Below are 14,045 nucleotides of genomic sequence, written 5' to 3'. Positions count from 1 at the left end.
ATTGCTTTTGGCTTTGCATTTTTGGTGCTAATTTCGAGTGTTTTAATTTCTCCTTGTGTCAGTATCAGAAAGACACATCCAGTCCAATGAGTATTAGATGGCAGCAGCTGAGGTCTCATGTCATCAGTCTCGGCCCATATGGCCTCACGTGTCAGCGTTCATTAAGGTGAAGAGTTGTAATGAAAGATAGGGAGGAATCAAGCATTGAGTGTCTTAGGCTTACGGTCAGAATCAGATACTCTCTTTACAGGATTAGCTTTTTAGCACATCCCCCCACCCTAATGATCCCTCACAAAACACACACGCACACATTTGTGTGTGCGTGTGTGTTTATATGAGTTTATTACTGCTTGATTGCCTTGGTAAAGCATTTAGACATGTTCATACAGAACACATTGTGTTCTAATTAGGTGTGATGCAACAAGTGTCCAGTGACAAGCAATTTGTCTGACCACACTGTGCACAAAACGGCTGCATGATGTAACATAGTCACATCAAGAAGATGTGTTTAATGCTAGGGATGTGCAAAACGGACTATTTAGTGGCTTGCCTGAAGGTCTATTTGTGTAATCGGGCTTAAGGGAATTCTGTGTAATTTTGCCATCTTCCCATACTTGCTATGAGAAGCCGTTATCCACCTTTTCCTGATGAGCTTATTGTGTTTTGAATTATAGGAGTCCGGAGGCACTAAAGACTGAAACAAATCATTGCAAATAATAAGGTTGCGCTGCAATTAAAGCAACTTTATCAGCCAGTTTGACTGAATGAGGTGTACAATTTCCGTTTTATTTTCAGACATCAGAAGAATAACGTAACGCTTGGTATTTTAATGTGAAGAATATCTGTGGCAAGAGCTCTTAGTCTTTTCAGTCGTTGCATTTTTTTTTCTTTTTTTCCCTTTGTATTTTTCTTTAATAGTATGACAAAAGATAACATATACTGCACATTGGTGGTCTGCTCTTCCGATTTAATTTACGATATATCACATGAATTATTAACTGTAATTTTCTAAGAATCCCTTATTTTTCTCTCCAAATCCTCACGTCTCATTACAGGTTTGTTTTCACACGGATGCTTTAAAAATGTAATTTTCCCTTTTCTCTTCTAATTCCTATTAGCAGTGTTTACTGGAAAGTTTCTAGAGCAGGTAAATATAATATTTGTAATGTCAAAATGATTTATTTGTAATAATGAATTATTATTCAAGTCAATTCTACAGTGAATAAATATTGTTGATCAAGACACTTTACATAATATTGACAAATATTACTAATACGTATTTGTTAATGCTTTTACACAAGTTTCCTTTTAATGTTCAATGGTTGAAGGGTATGTAGAAGAATGTCCCTCATTGTACCCAGTTTTATAAAAAAAAAAGAGCGTATTATATTGCGCTCATAGATCGAACCTTTTGTTTGTTTACAGTTTAAGTTACTCCCATAATGGGGTGTATGAAAAAATTGGAATAACCATATGTAGTCAACAAAAGAAAAGTTTTAAGGGTTCCTGCCAAATAAAAGTTTAGTTTAATGTTTTAAAATGAATAAATTAAGATTAATTATGTTATATATTTTATTTAGTAAGGCAAGGTAAGGCAAGGCAAGGCAAGTTTATTTATATAGCACATTTCATACACAATGGCAATTCAAAGTGCTTTACATAGAAGAAATTAAAATAATCAAAAGAAATCGGAATAATTAAAACAGTTTAGAATAAGAAATAATGAAAAATAAAAATTATGATTAAAATAAAATACAGTAAATTAAAACCATTTAGAATAAAATGAAGTGCAGTAACAGTCGGACGAACAGTGGCACAGTGCTCATTCAGTAAATGCACAGCTAAACAGATGTGTTTTGAGTCTGGATTTGAATGTGACTACTGTAGGAGCACACCTGATCTCTTCTGGAATTTGGTTCCAGCTGCGGCTGGCATAATTGTTAAAAGCAGACTCTCCATGCTTAGAGTGAACCCTTGGTATTTCTAGCTGATGTGATCCTAATGATCTGAGTGATCTGTTGGGTTTATATTCAGTGAGCATATCTGCAATATACTGCAATATACTGTAGTAGTAATAATAATCATTTTATAATCATCATTATTATGATATATAATCACAACATTTTTGGCCAAATTGTGCAGAATTAGTGTTTTCAAAAATATTTATATTTCAATATGTATCGATACTGAAATATCTGAAATGGTTTCAAAACCCCTTTTCAGCCTTATTGATACACTGACACCAGCTGCGTGTTCTCACACTCTTTTTTCTCCGACGGTGAATTAAAACGCCCCTGCCTCCTGTCACTTACTTTCGCGTTCACACCAAAATCACTTGCACCACTGATCTATACAAGTGGCGCTCTTATAAAGCCTCCTCTCATACAGCCAGTGAGTACCAATTTTACTTATTTTCCGTGGCTTATTACGCTTAAACAGTCAAATACTCACAACATGATGTCAGTTTTGGAACGTAAATAGTTGAGAGAAAATTCATGTTGTGTTAAAGTAAATTGGATCTGTGCACAAACTCTTAAAGTCACAGCAGCCTAATATTCCTGCTGCTATCTTACTTTAACACTAGAACGGCCACAACGGTCATTTTGACCGTTTTGAATTTTATATCTACAATAACTTTGTTGAAAAAAATAATAGAATCCTGCTGGTACCTGACTTTTCCTAAAATTGTCTGTATTTTCATTTAAAATGATTTTCATATAAATTAAGTTACGTAAACGTAAGGCAAAACAAAACAAATGAACATATTTACCTATTTCGGCCATATGGTCATATTGACCGCACTGAATTTCGCGATATTTTTTTTTGTTAAATATCCCGCGGTTGATCGTGGTCTCTCTCTCAACTGTCAACAGAAAGGTCCGTCCGGTCACCTCTGTAGTGGTGTTTGCTTTATAATAATTTCTACATTAGTTGTTGATCAGAAATAAGCAAACAAAACCAGACTACAGTTATCAATACTTGCGTTATAGGCTATATATCATCAGAGAGTGATTCAGAGTCAGAGTTCACATCAAGGAAAAAGAGACGGCTGCTATCATCAGACACGGTGGATCCAGATGTTCAATTCATATCGGATGATCCTGGTGAGCTCTGCTGCCCTGTCCTGCGCTGTTTGTTTTGCTGCATGGGCTGTTCACTAGTTCTGCTAGTCCTATTATTATTATTAGCCTATTGACCGCTTCGCATATCATCACTATCTAACATTTTCGTCATAGTTTTTGTCATTCAAACCTAGTTTTTATTTAGTTATCGTCTCGTTTCCGTCTTTGAAAAAATGTGGTTGACGAAAATAATTACGAAAATTATTCGTCAAAGAAATAAACACTGTTTTGAATCTAACGGTCAAAATGACCGTTTGTGGCCGTTCTAGTAGTTTTGGAATTCTGGCACTTCTAGTGTTAATCAAAGAACAAAATGCAAAAAGAAAATCAATCCATGTAACTAATTGTAAGCATTAATCTGTATTTCTTTTTTTACAATAACGAATCTATCTAGTGTAATTTTTACATTTAATTAGTATATTTAATTTCTGTAGTGTTTCTTACCTTGAATACTAGCCTACAGTTACACAAACATGAAAAACTTAAAGCATCGTTTATTTAATTTGTCTCTTTATTCTAATCTCTTTATTTGTTTGCAATTTGTTTATTTGTTCTTATTGTACTTACTGACTGTTTACTTGTCTTTTTTTTTTTTTTTGGTAAATTTAGTTATAAAGCCTCCCTGTGCTGTGTGTAAGCTGTTGTAACAAAATGACCAAAATTATCAAAAACTAAATGAATTCTACTCAACTTTGTTTTTTACTTACTATTCTGCATCACACCTGATTAGGACCTGGTGTCAGATGTTTCGTGTTTAAATTTGCTGGGAACATCATTGAATATTTACAGTTCTAACTGATGATTGTGCTCTCTAAGATGAATAGCATTTTGAAACCAAATTGATCAAGTCTATTTGACATCTTTGTATTAGTTTTGTCTGTTTATACAAACTGTTAGTGTAATGCTAGTAGTAACACCCTTTTCCTCAGCAGTTGAATCATTTATAAGATGGAGGGTAATCTCTGGCCTGACCCATTCAGTCTAATTCAAAGACACACATTAGGGCCAAAGATCACATGTAACATTAGTAAATTAGCTTGTTGCTTAATCCCACAGGAGATTTTTGGATAATGAAGCACAGGCAGCAGGTTTTGGGGCTGAAGAAAAAAATGGAGGAAAAACTTAAAGTGAATAGACGGCGAGAAGTATGTAAGGGTAAAATGGGGGTGGAAAGAAAAATGAAAGGGCTGTTGTCTGAGAATATGATGCAAATATAAAATGTTATGGCTAATCCAACTCACTTGCCTGTTAGTACAATGTCTGGTACTAAAGCAACTAACACCAGAATGTTTTGTGTTGTGACCTTTACTTTGATTAAAACAAATGCCGTCTTTCATTGCTGGCTTCATTAGCATGAGTCAAATGTAGTTCTTTGTACGTCTCAGCCCGTGATTTCAGTTTTGCCCTTGACATGTGTTCAGTCAGGCCAAGGCAGCGGGCCAGGAAGGAAGCTGAAAGATTCGAGTGTTGCTTTCGGTGGCGGTGGCTCTTCTTCTCTGATTCAGGAGGTCAGTAATCACCCCCACCCCTCATTCCTCATCTCTTCATTCAAACTGCACGCACACCCCCTTTTACTGGCCTCAGCCCTCTCTGTTACAAACCCTCCAACCAAATAGTAGTGACAATCTGGAGAACTTGCGTCTGTTTCAATGATAGTGTTAAAGACAAAGACCATTTTTCTGTCTGATGAAACGATAGTGTGGAATCTTTGTACAAACTCTCCCAAGTCATTTAAAGGGACAGTTCACTCGAATAAAAATTATTATATATATTTTTTTATGGGTTTTCACCCCATTGGATTTCATTGTTTGGACCAAAAAAAGCAGACATTTTTCAAGATATCTTTTTTTTAGGTTTCACAGAATAAATAAAGTCATATAGATAAGGAACGCTTTTGGTGAGTAAGGGTGAGTAAATTATTAATGAATGTTCATATTTGGGTGAACTTTCCCTTTAAAGGGGTCATATAATGCTATTTCATACAAGTTAATTTGATTCTTTAGGGTCTAAATGAAAAGTTTGTAATATACTTTTATTTAAAAATTATCGATAGTATTATAAGAAAACACTCATTTTACCTGGTCAAAAACAACTGTTTTCTGAATAAAAAAATGAGCTTGGCTCATCCCGCCCTTCTGTTCTGCGAGCTTTTTGACACAACGCACATGGAGTGTTGCCTTGACAACAGTTGAGGGTATATTTTGGAGAAAGAATGGCAGCATCAGTTTCTAAGGACACATCTGTGCAACCGAATCAATTTGAACCGGAGTCGGACCCGGAACAAGATGACGGCCGCAAAGAGGTTCGCCAATTAAGGCTCAAACAGGATGTTTCTGAATGGTTGGTTGAAGTAAAGTCACTTTGATCTATTTTTGTGGACTGGCAGGGTAGAGTAACTTAGTGAGCTGGACGAACGCTATGTTAACTGATTTATACGTACTTAGTTTGTAATAACACAATAATCATTATAATCGTGGGATTATGAATTATATTGAGAATGTTGTACTTTGAAAACGTGTCGTAATGTACCCTGAGTGTAAACCTTAGCAGCATTCATCGTGAAGCGTGCAAGCGATTTGCAAAGATGAATATAAAGGTTAATACAATTTTTACTCACTTCTTCTGGAGGTGCAGCGGGGACACGAATAGTTGGTACCGATTCTTTTTTTCAGGGGCAGCTTCTTAGCAAAACCAGCTTTATACTGATCCTCGTTTATAAAGCCGTCTGGTGAGAAATGATTTGTGCAAACATGAAAGCATTGACATTGCTCGTGGGGAATATGCCCTTCGAAAAAAAACTCACCCACTTCAGCGGTTTGGATTTAGGAACATCAAAATGACTGATGTGTTCATTATTACACCCAAAAACAGAACACCACAATCGCTTAGACGCCGTTCTGCTCCAGTGTATCAACAATGACGGCTCACTCAGGGCGCGGATGTGTTGAAACGCTTCTGTCAATCAACAATCGTGGGAGGGCCGTCTGATTTAGTGATGTCACAAAATCGAACGGCTCAATTTTCTCCTTATATGTATATAAAACATATAAGGAGATTAAAACAAAAACACTGGACAGATTGTTATTATTATATCATGGTTGTGTACAGGCACTGCCAACACACATTTCGGTACAATCAACTTGAAAAAGTGCATGTACCATTATATGACCCCTTTAAATGTTTTAAGAGGTAGATGTAGATGTAAACCTTTTACTTAAACCCTATGAAACCACTCAATGTATCCTGATTCATTTATTTGATGGAAGAATTAATTCAGCAGCAAAGCATCAACAAGCCACTTGTGAGACAAAGTAATGTCTGTCCTAACTACAAAGTGTGATACTATCAAGGTCCAATTTAATCTAGTGCTGAATTCATGAATAAGTGCTACTCAACTGACCAGCCAGTGCCCTACATAGTTTACAACCCACATGCAGCATAGAAGGCCTGCTTTGTTTTTAATGGCCAGCAATGAATTCAAGGGTCAATTAGAGCCTGAATTCCACAGGCATGTGATACAACATTCCACCTTCATGAAAGAAACCTCAATTACAGCAGACGCTTTAATGCAGAAGACAGCTCTGTTTTAAAGCCGTTGATCATTTCACTCATTTAACAAGAGCCATTTCAGTACTATTGCCATGGATGTCATTGACTTCCAACTGACTTCCACACCTCCGTGCTAAAAGATTTGCAGGCCAGTAAAAGAAACCTCTGCTTGCTGGTGCCATGGCAGTGAAAAAACAGAGAACAATTAATAGTTGAAACAGCATCAGATGCCTCTGGATCCTAGGGATTGTTTGTTTTACAGAATTTGCCCTGCACCCAATTCCTTTCCTGTTGCTGTAAAGATGATTTATCATGCCTGAAGGGAACTATGAAATATTTGAAATGAAAACAAGCTTGTGTTGCGTTTTGCTCATAAGGTTTGTGTTTTTTTTTTCCATCTGGTTCTGTTGTTAAAATGCGTTTACATTTTAAAATAAAAAGTAACAGTAAACACTAACATGTTTGTCACACATTTATTATGTTTTGATGAGGTTTAAGAAGTCCAGTAAATTACATTTTTAATTTTTAGTAGTTTTTGAGATGTACTTGTTATTAGAGGTGTAACGATACCCTCATGTCACGATTCGATTAGATTAAAATACTGATTGGAGCATTCATAGAAATAATGCTAAAAAGAAGGCTTCAAAAAGACTCCATGGTTGTTATCAGTGACCTCTATCAGTCAATACTGCTTCCTGCGATCGGTGATTGTTTACAGTATGTAGGATTTATAAAAAAAAAGAATATGAAGGTATTTTTTTCTTAAAATTTCTTTAGTGTTTGTTAGCTTACACTTTTTTTCTCTCTCTCTATTTGATACACAGGTGAGAATTGTTTTCTTAAAATAGCCAGTCCAGCTAGTATCTAATTGATATACACATGAGCACAATTGGATTGATAGAGCTTAAAGTCATATCCGTGTAATACTCTAGATCATTTCTGGTCCCTTCCTCCCTCAAAGTGGTACGGGGAAGCAATCAGTCAATTCTGATTGAAGTCCTCACTAAATCAATAGAACCCAGATATATCTCATAATGCCATAGATCCACAGATGACCTAGACAGCTGTACATCCTCACTTTGGTTTGTCCGGCCTATCTCTTACCTAATAGCACATTCAATTGGGCAACAGAGCAAGTGTCAAAGCTGTAAAAAAAAAAAAAAAAAAAGCAGTAAAAGCTGTGCTGATGATTTTTTGTATACTAATAAATGTGCAGCCATGCATAATTTTTGTGTATTCATGAAGCTGTTGGGGTCGAAACTTGTCCAGTCGTGATTGGCTGCTTTTTAACAGTGTGGTCAATGTTATCAACCAAGGACATTATCCACTTCTCCGAGGATGAGGCCTAATGAAGTTAAATAGAATTTTGACAAGATAATGGATTTGTTTTCCTTCCTTGATTCCATTCTCCCCCTCAGTGCTCATGATAAACTGTGTAGAAAAGTAAGAGGGAAACGGATTATGCAAGGCTGCTCACAAGGGGGATGAAAGATCAATAACAAACCCTTTTGAGAAAAAAAAAGAAACATCCAGTGAAGACCTCTATAATTTGGGTTTTAGCCACTGGAAGTGAATTCTTCTTAGCTTGTGCACTAGATCTGGCCCGTCCTCAGGAGGTGATCGCTGACCAATAAAAATGTACAGCACAAGCAGAGAGGAAGTAGCTTGTACACATTTACGTGGCGAGGCACACTAGCTTTCAAAAGTTTGGGGCTGGTAAGATTTTTTTAGGATTTTAAAAGAAGTCTCTTATGTTCACCAAGGCTGCATTCATTTGATTTAAAATATAGTAAAAACAGCAATATTGTAAATGATCTATATTGTCAGAGTATGTTTTATTATTAATATCGAGTCAGAATTGCAACACTTCCAAATCAAGAAAAAAAAATGTTACTGTCACTTTAAGATGGCTCCCAGAGAAACATGATCCTCTCTAATCAGCATTTGCCTCTGTGAAATCTAGCATAAGCTTGCTGACTCTTCGTTTCTGTTTAGCATAAGCAGAATCTGATGACCTTTGACCTATTTGTAGACCTCACCCCCCTCTCATCGCCATAAAACTAGGCTTGCTGTGCATAGATTCCTCACTTGGTCATTGATCATTAAGGAGATCAAAGGGTTAGTGAAATCAGCCGTGGCACACACTATCCCGTAAGGCGATTGGTAGAACAATCCTCTCATTCTTAAAACCTGTACGATAGTGTGGCATTTGTCAGTTGAAATGAAATATATGGAGTAAATTGATATGGATTTGCATTTCTTTGGAAGGTGTGATGTCTTTCGTTGGTGTGTTGTGTGTGTAGATGTGTGTATATATAGTGCTCACCTTTCACCCCTCATCACTCACCGCTCAACTGTGTCTCCACATAGCTTCAGTGTGTATTTCTGACAAGCTCATGTTTGTTCCACTTCTTTGTCGATTGCAGGAGAAATGTGCCGGATTCCTCAGAGCTGACCACGACTCATATTCCCTCTCTTCAATAATTCAGAGCTAGTGCCGTAAAGTTGTTACTTAAAGGCCTCTTCTGTCAGTGTCATTTTGTTGGCTTATACGTCGTGGTCCTGCTGTGTATCATCTGCTTAGACAAATGTTTTATGATAAACAGTAAATTTGACAGGCCATTGCTGTTCACCAGATCATTTCCAGATGGTCTTTACAAGGAGAATTGAGCGTGACAAGGTTTCTAAAGACATAGTTAAGATTATAACAAGTAAATGCATAACATTTCAGCTACTATAGTGCTTTAAACTACTACCACTGTATATACGCTAACGTTCAAAAGTTTGAGGTCAGTAGGATTTTTTTGTGTTAACTGTTAATGCATTTATTTAGTAAACATGCATTAAAGTATTTAAAAGGACAAAAAATGCTTTTGTTACAAAATGATTTCTACTTTTTTTATTGTTCTTTTTAACATTCTATTCATCAAAAAAAAAAAAAAATCGTACCGACCCCAAACATTTAAATGGTGTATATGTGATCTAAGCATGATGGGTGCAATGTCTTCAAATAAGAACTATGGTTAATTACACTTCTTCTTTTTGCCTGAATAAGAAATGCTAAAGAAGTTGTCATAATATTGGTTTTAACACTAAATATTTCAGTTAGTCTGTGGTATCATGATTCCACTGATATCAGCAATAAGAGAAATGTTTTTGGTTAGCTTTACATTTTGAACATTCCGACCCATTAGAGGAACAAAACAGATAGGATAGATTTTTTTTTTTTTACCAAAACACTAAACAAGAAAACGTGAGAGTTGTGTTTGAAGGTATAATTTGTGGTGATATCTTCACCATCTGCTTTTGCCATTCCAGTTTGACCCCCTCCTCTGGCAGGAAATGGCATCCCCCACTGATGATGTGGCACTTTGAGTCATAAATTTAATAGGTTGACCCCCCCACTCCCCCACTCCATTCCCCACTCCTGCTTCTCCATCCCTTCATAGTCCCCTTCCTCTCTCTTTCTCTCTCAGGACTGACCTTTTTTCCTTTAATTATTTATCCATCTTAGTTGTGTGGTTTAGGCCCCGCCCCCTCGGCCGTATGCTGTGATGTGACTGTGCGATGCTTCCTTTGTGATCGGTGACAGGTGAAGGGAATTGATGAGATGAAGCTAGTGATTTCCTTCCATTTAAAGACTTGCTCCATATGTCCATTGATTTATGGTGTGCTTCGTGATCATCTGTTATATAAATTGGGTTATTATAATGAAGTTAAACTATTGCAGATGCAGGTTAAGTACAGATTTAGAAACTAGATGGCAATTAGATGAGTTGTGTGCCTTTCTGACAGAGCTTTTAGAATGATGGAATACACCTGAAGGGATAGTTCACCCAAAAATGAAAATCATGTCATCAATGTCATTCTAAACCTGTATGACCTCTTTCTTCTATAGAAAATAAAAGAACATATTTTAAACATGCACAATTTTTTTATTTGTTTGTTTTTTTGTTCACACGCTGGAATTCAGTGGGATCCAATGTTGTTTGTACGACATTCTTTTGAATATCTTCTTTTGTCTTCCACATAAAAAAAGAAATGGTTCAGGTTTGGAATGACATGAGAGTGAATCAATGATGATAGAATTTTCATTTTCAGGTGAACTATCACTTAAAAATCAATAAAGGAAAAAAAAACACTTCACAAAATGAGGATGGAGTATTCATTTTTAGACTAGACATGTAGACACAGTCATGTGCCTCATCGTCTTTTACTCTACTGGCATTGTGTTAACATCAGCATTATTATATGAATTGCAGAGCTTGCGATAAACACACACATATACACACACACACTGCCACCAGTCTGCTAAATCAAACAAGACATGACTGAGGGATATTCACTGTATCCTACATGAAAAATGTGTCTGCCAGAGCTGACAATACAAGCAATAAGGACAGAAATGAAACTCCAAATCCTTTAAACCAAACAAACAGGTTATTAGAAGTTTAGATGGCTCATATTGTAGAACTGGCTTAGGTTTGTTACCTCTCTGTGTAGTATCTACATGTAATGCTAATACCGCTAATGTCAGTGATGTTGGATTGGTTGTTTGGCTAATGTAATGTGGTCTGCTTTAGCTTGTGGTCAATAAAGATGGCTCTGTGTGGTATGGTAGCCATCTTGAGCCTGGCTGTCAAAGACCATAAAAGGTTAGCTCACACAGGAGCTGCAATGTTGATATGACAGAGACCCTTGCCTTCTGTACGCACAAGCTGTGGGAAACACCAGCCCCTTCCTGACACACTCATACATACACCAAACACACACACTTTCTCTCTCCCTCTACTACACACACACACACACACACACACACACACAAACACACCAAATCTTATAACACAGTGCAGTCAACACAAGCTCATCCATCACAGATCTATTCAGGGCTCAGGCTCCCTCTTTGTTCGCTAGTGTTGGCCGCAGCCCAATTTTACTTAGGTTAAAGTGATATGAACTTAGTGCTGGTGGTCTTGGGTAATAAATTCTACAGATGCAGTGATGATACTGCTCGTTGGTACTTGTAAGCACGCAATATCACTGCACTGGCTATCAACATCATTCAGTTTCCCAGAATACGAGGGCAAATGAAAGTTGACGTATGGTTGGCATATGACGTAACCAAAATAAAAGATTGACATAGTCCTGCCCCTCTGTTGTAAATTCAGCTTTGCCATACAGAAATAAATTCGGCCTTGGTGAGCTTCTCACAAAAACATTAGAAAATCTTGACCCCCAAATTTGATTTAAAGGGCACCTATTATGCCCCTTTTTACAAGATGTAATATTGGTCTCGGGTGTCCCCAGAATGTATTCGTAAGGTTTCAGCACAAAATACCCCACAGTTAATTCATTATAACCATTTTAAAATGTAATTTTTGGGGCCCATTTTAAAATGAGCTGTTTTGGTGTGTACGACCTTAAATGCAAATGAGCTGCATATCCCCGCCCTGCCTTTGGATGAGGGCGTCACTTGCATACCTATGGCAGTCGGTAAGCAGAAGGGCTGAGATAGTGAGAGACCCGCTGTTTTCAATGTCATTCAGCCATACATGTTTGAATCGGAATATATAAATAGTCTCTGATCAGACCCAGATGACGAAGAGACTTCGGAAGAATAAACACAAATGAGAATGGACCAGTACGTCTCGGTATGGTTATTTGATACATTTATGTACTTATAGAGTTGTAATCACGTCCCCTTTGAAATTATGGATGTGCAACACACACACACACACACACACACACACACACACACAGACACACACAAACACTAACGTTGGCACAACTTTTTGAAATTACATACTCATACTGTGATAAAATTTGCTACGTACAAGCGAAATTACATTTTATGCCAGGGACCTGTTGCGTCATGTTTACTTGTCATACAGGTGCGTCTGTGGCAAATGTGAGATGGCTAACTTACAGAACAAGAAAATATATGCAGTTTTTAATACATATCTTTAAAAATATATGGTAACACTTTACAATAAGGTTCATTAGTTAACATTAGTTAATGTATTTACTAACATGCACTAACCATGAGCAATACATTTGTTACTGCATTTGTTCATCTTTGTTAATGTTAGTTCATGAAAATACAGCTGTTCATTGTTTGTTTATGTTACTTCACGGTGCATTAACTAATGTTAACAAGATTTTAACCAAGTATTAGTAAATGTTGAAAATAACATTAACAAAGATTAACAAATGCTGTATATGTGCTATTCATTATTAGTTCATATTAACTAATGTAGTTAACTAATGTTAACTAACAAACCTTATTGTAAAGTGTTACCAAATATATATATATTTATAAACGTGTACTTACAGACTATACTTACAGTCTCATCCGTCCTTCGGATGAGACGTTAAACCGAGGTCCTGACTCTCTGTGGTCATAAAAAAATCCCAGGATGTCTTTCGAAAGAGTAGGGGTGTAACCCCGGCATCCTGGCCAAATTTGCCCAGTGGCCTCTGTCCATCATGGCCTCCTAATCATCCCCATATACACCAATTGGCTTCATCACTGTCTCCTCTCCACCAGTAAGCTGGTGTGTGGTGAGCGTTCTGGCGCAATATGGCTGCCGTCGCATCATCCAGGTGGATGCTGCACATTGGTGGTGGTTGAGGAGATCCCCCCCTCTATGTGAAGCGCTTTGAGTTTCCAGAAAAGCGCTATATAAATGTAATGAATTATTACAAACAAGGTTTAAATTATATACACAGACATCCTACGACGATGACGACAACAACTTTTGTTGTTGAACGTTTGTTGTTGAATTGACTGACATCGACTGAAATTACTATTTGCTCAAAAATCATAAAATGCACTTTCTGGAGATGACGTTGGATCACAAACAGTAACGTTAGACAACGATCCACACTTGAGGATTAACTTTGAAGCAAGACCTGCTTTCAATTGACCCTCGTTCACAAAACAGTCAGTCAGAAAATGATTCACTCAAACATAAACTTATTTACGAAGGAAGGGCGCCACTTAAACTTTCAAAATACAATACACCCACTGTGGTTTTTTAAATGGCTCTGATGTCGGAAATAAGTGAAAACTACTATGCATGTCTTATGATTCTAGGAGACATTACCGGCTGTCGTTAAACCAATGGAGGATGTAGTGTACAGATCACCGAGGCCAGGTCGTCTATGCCACAACCATACTGTCAGTCAAACCCCTTGCTCAATTCTACGTCACAAAGAGCCGAATCTTAGAACAGCTCGTTCTGAGACAGTGCTTATGCTTTATTGAGATTGTAAAAAAAAAACACTGGGTGGATTTTTATCATTCTAGGGTGGTTTTGCTCACACACTGCCAACACACATTTATGTTCAAATACCATGTAAAAGTGAATTTTG

The 14,045-nt window shown here is 37.0% G+C and overlaps 1 protein-coding gene across 2 annotated transcripts in view; it reads left to right on the top strand.

Annotated features, from left to right (window-relative positions):
• The window catches only part of arid3c (AT rich interactive domain 3C (BRIGHT-like)), a 79,273-nt gene that overhangs the window by 10,574 nt on the left and 54,654 nt on the right, over positions 1-14,045 (top strand). Inside the window, exon 3 of one of the 2 annotated variants that reach the window (XM_039650052.2) lies at positions 4,544-4,630. The exons of the other annotated variant lie outside the window; for it this stretch is intronic. Within the exon in view, the coding sequence (XP_039505986.2) occupies positions 4,544-4,630 (87 nt within the window). The remainder of the gene's footprint in view (positions 1-4,543; positions 4,631-14,045) is intronic. 2 annotated transcript variants of the gene reach the window in all.

Source organism: Pimephales promelas, chromosome 4 (genome assembly GCF_988280905.1).
Source record: "Pimephales promelas chromosome 4, fPimPro1.hap1.1, whole genome shotgun sequence".
In the NCBI taxonomy this organism is placed as follows: domain Eukaryota; kingdom Metazoa; phylum Chordata; class Actinopteri; order Cypriniformes; family Leuciscidae; genus Pimephales; species Pimephales promelas.
Note: the sequence above shows the minus strand (reverse complement) of the source record. Positions and strands in the feature narration are given on the sequence as shown.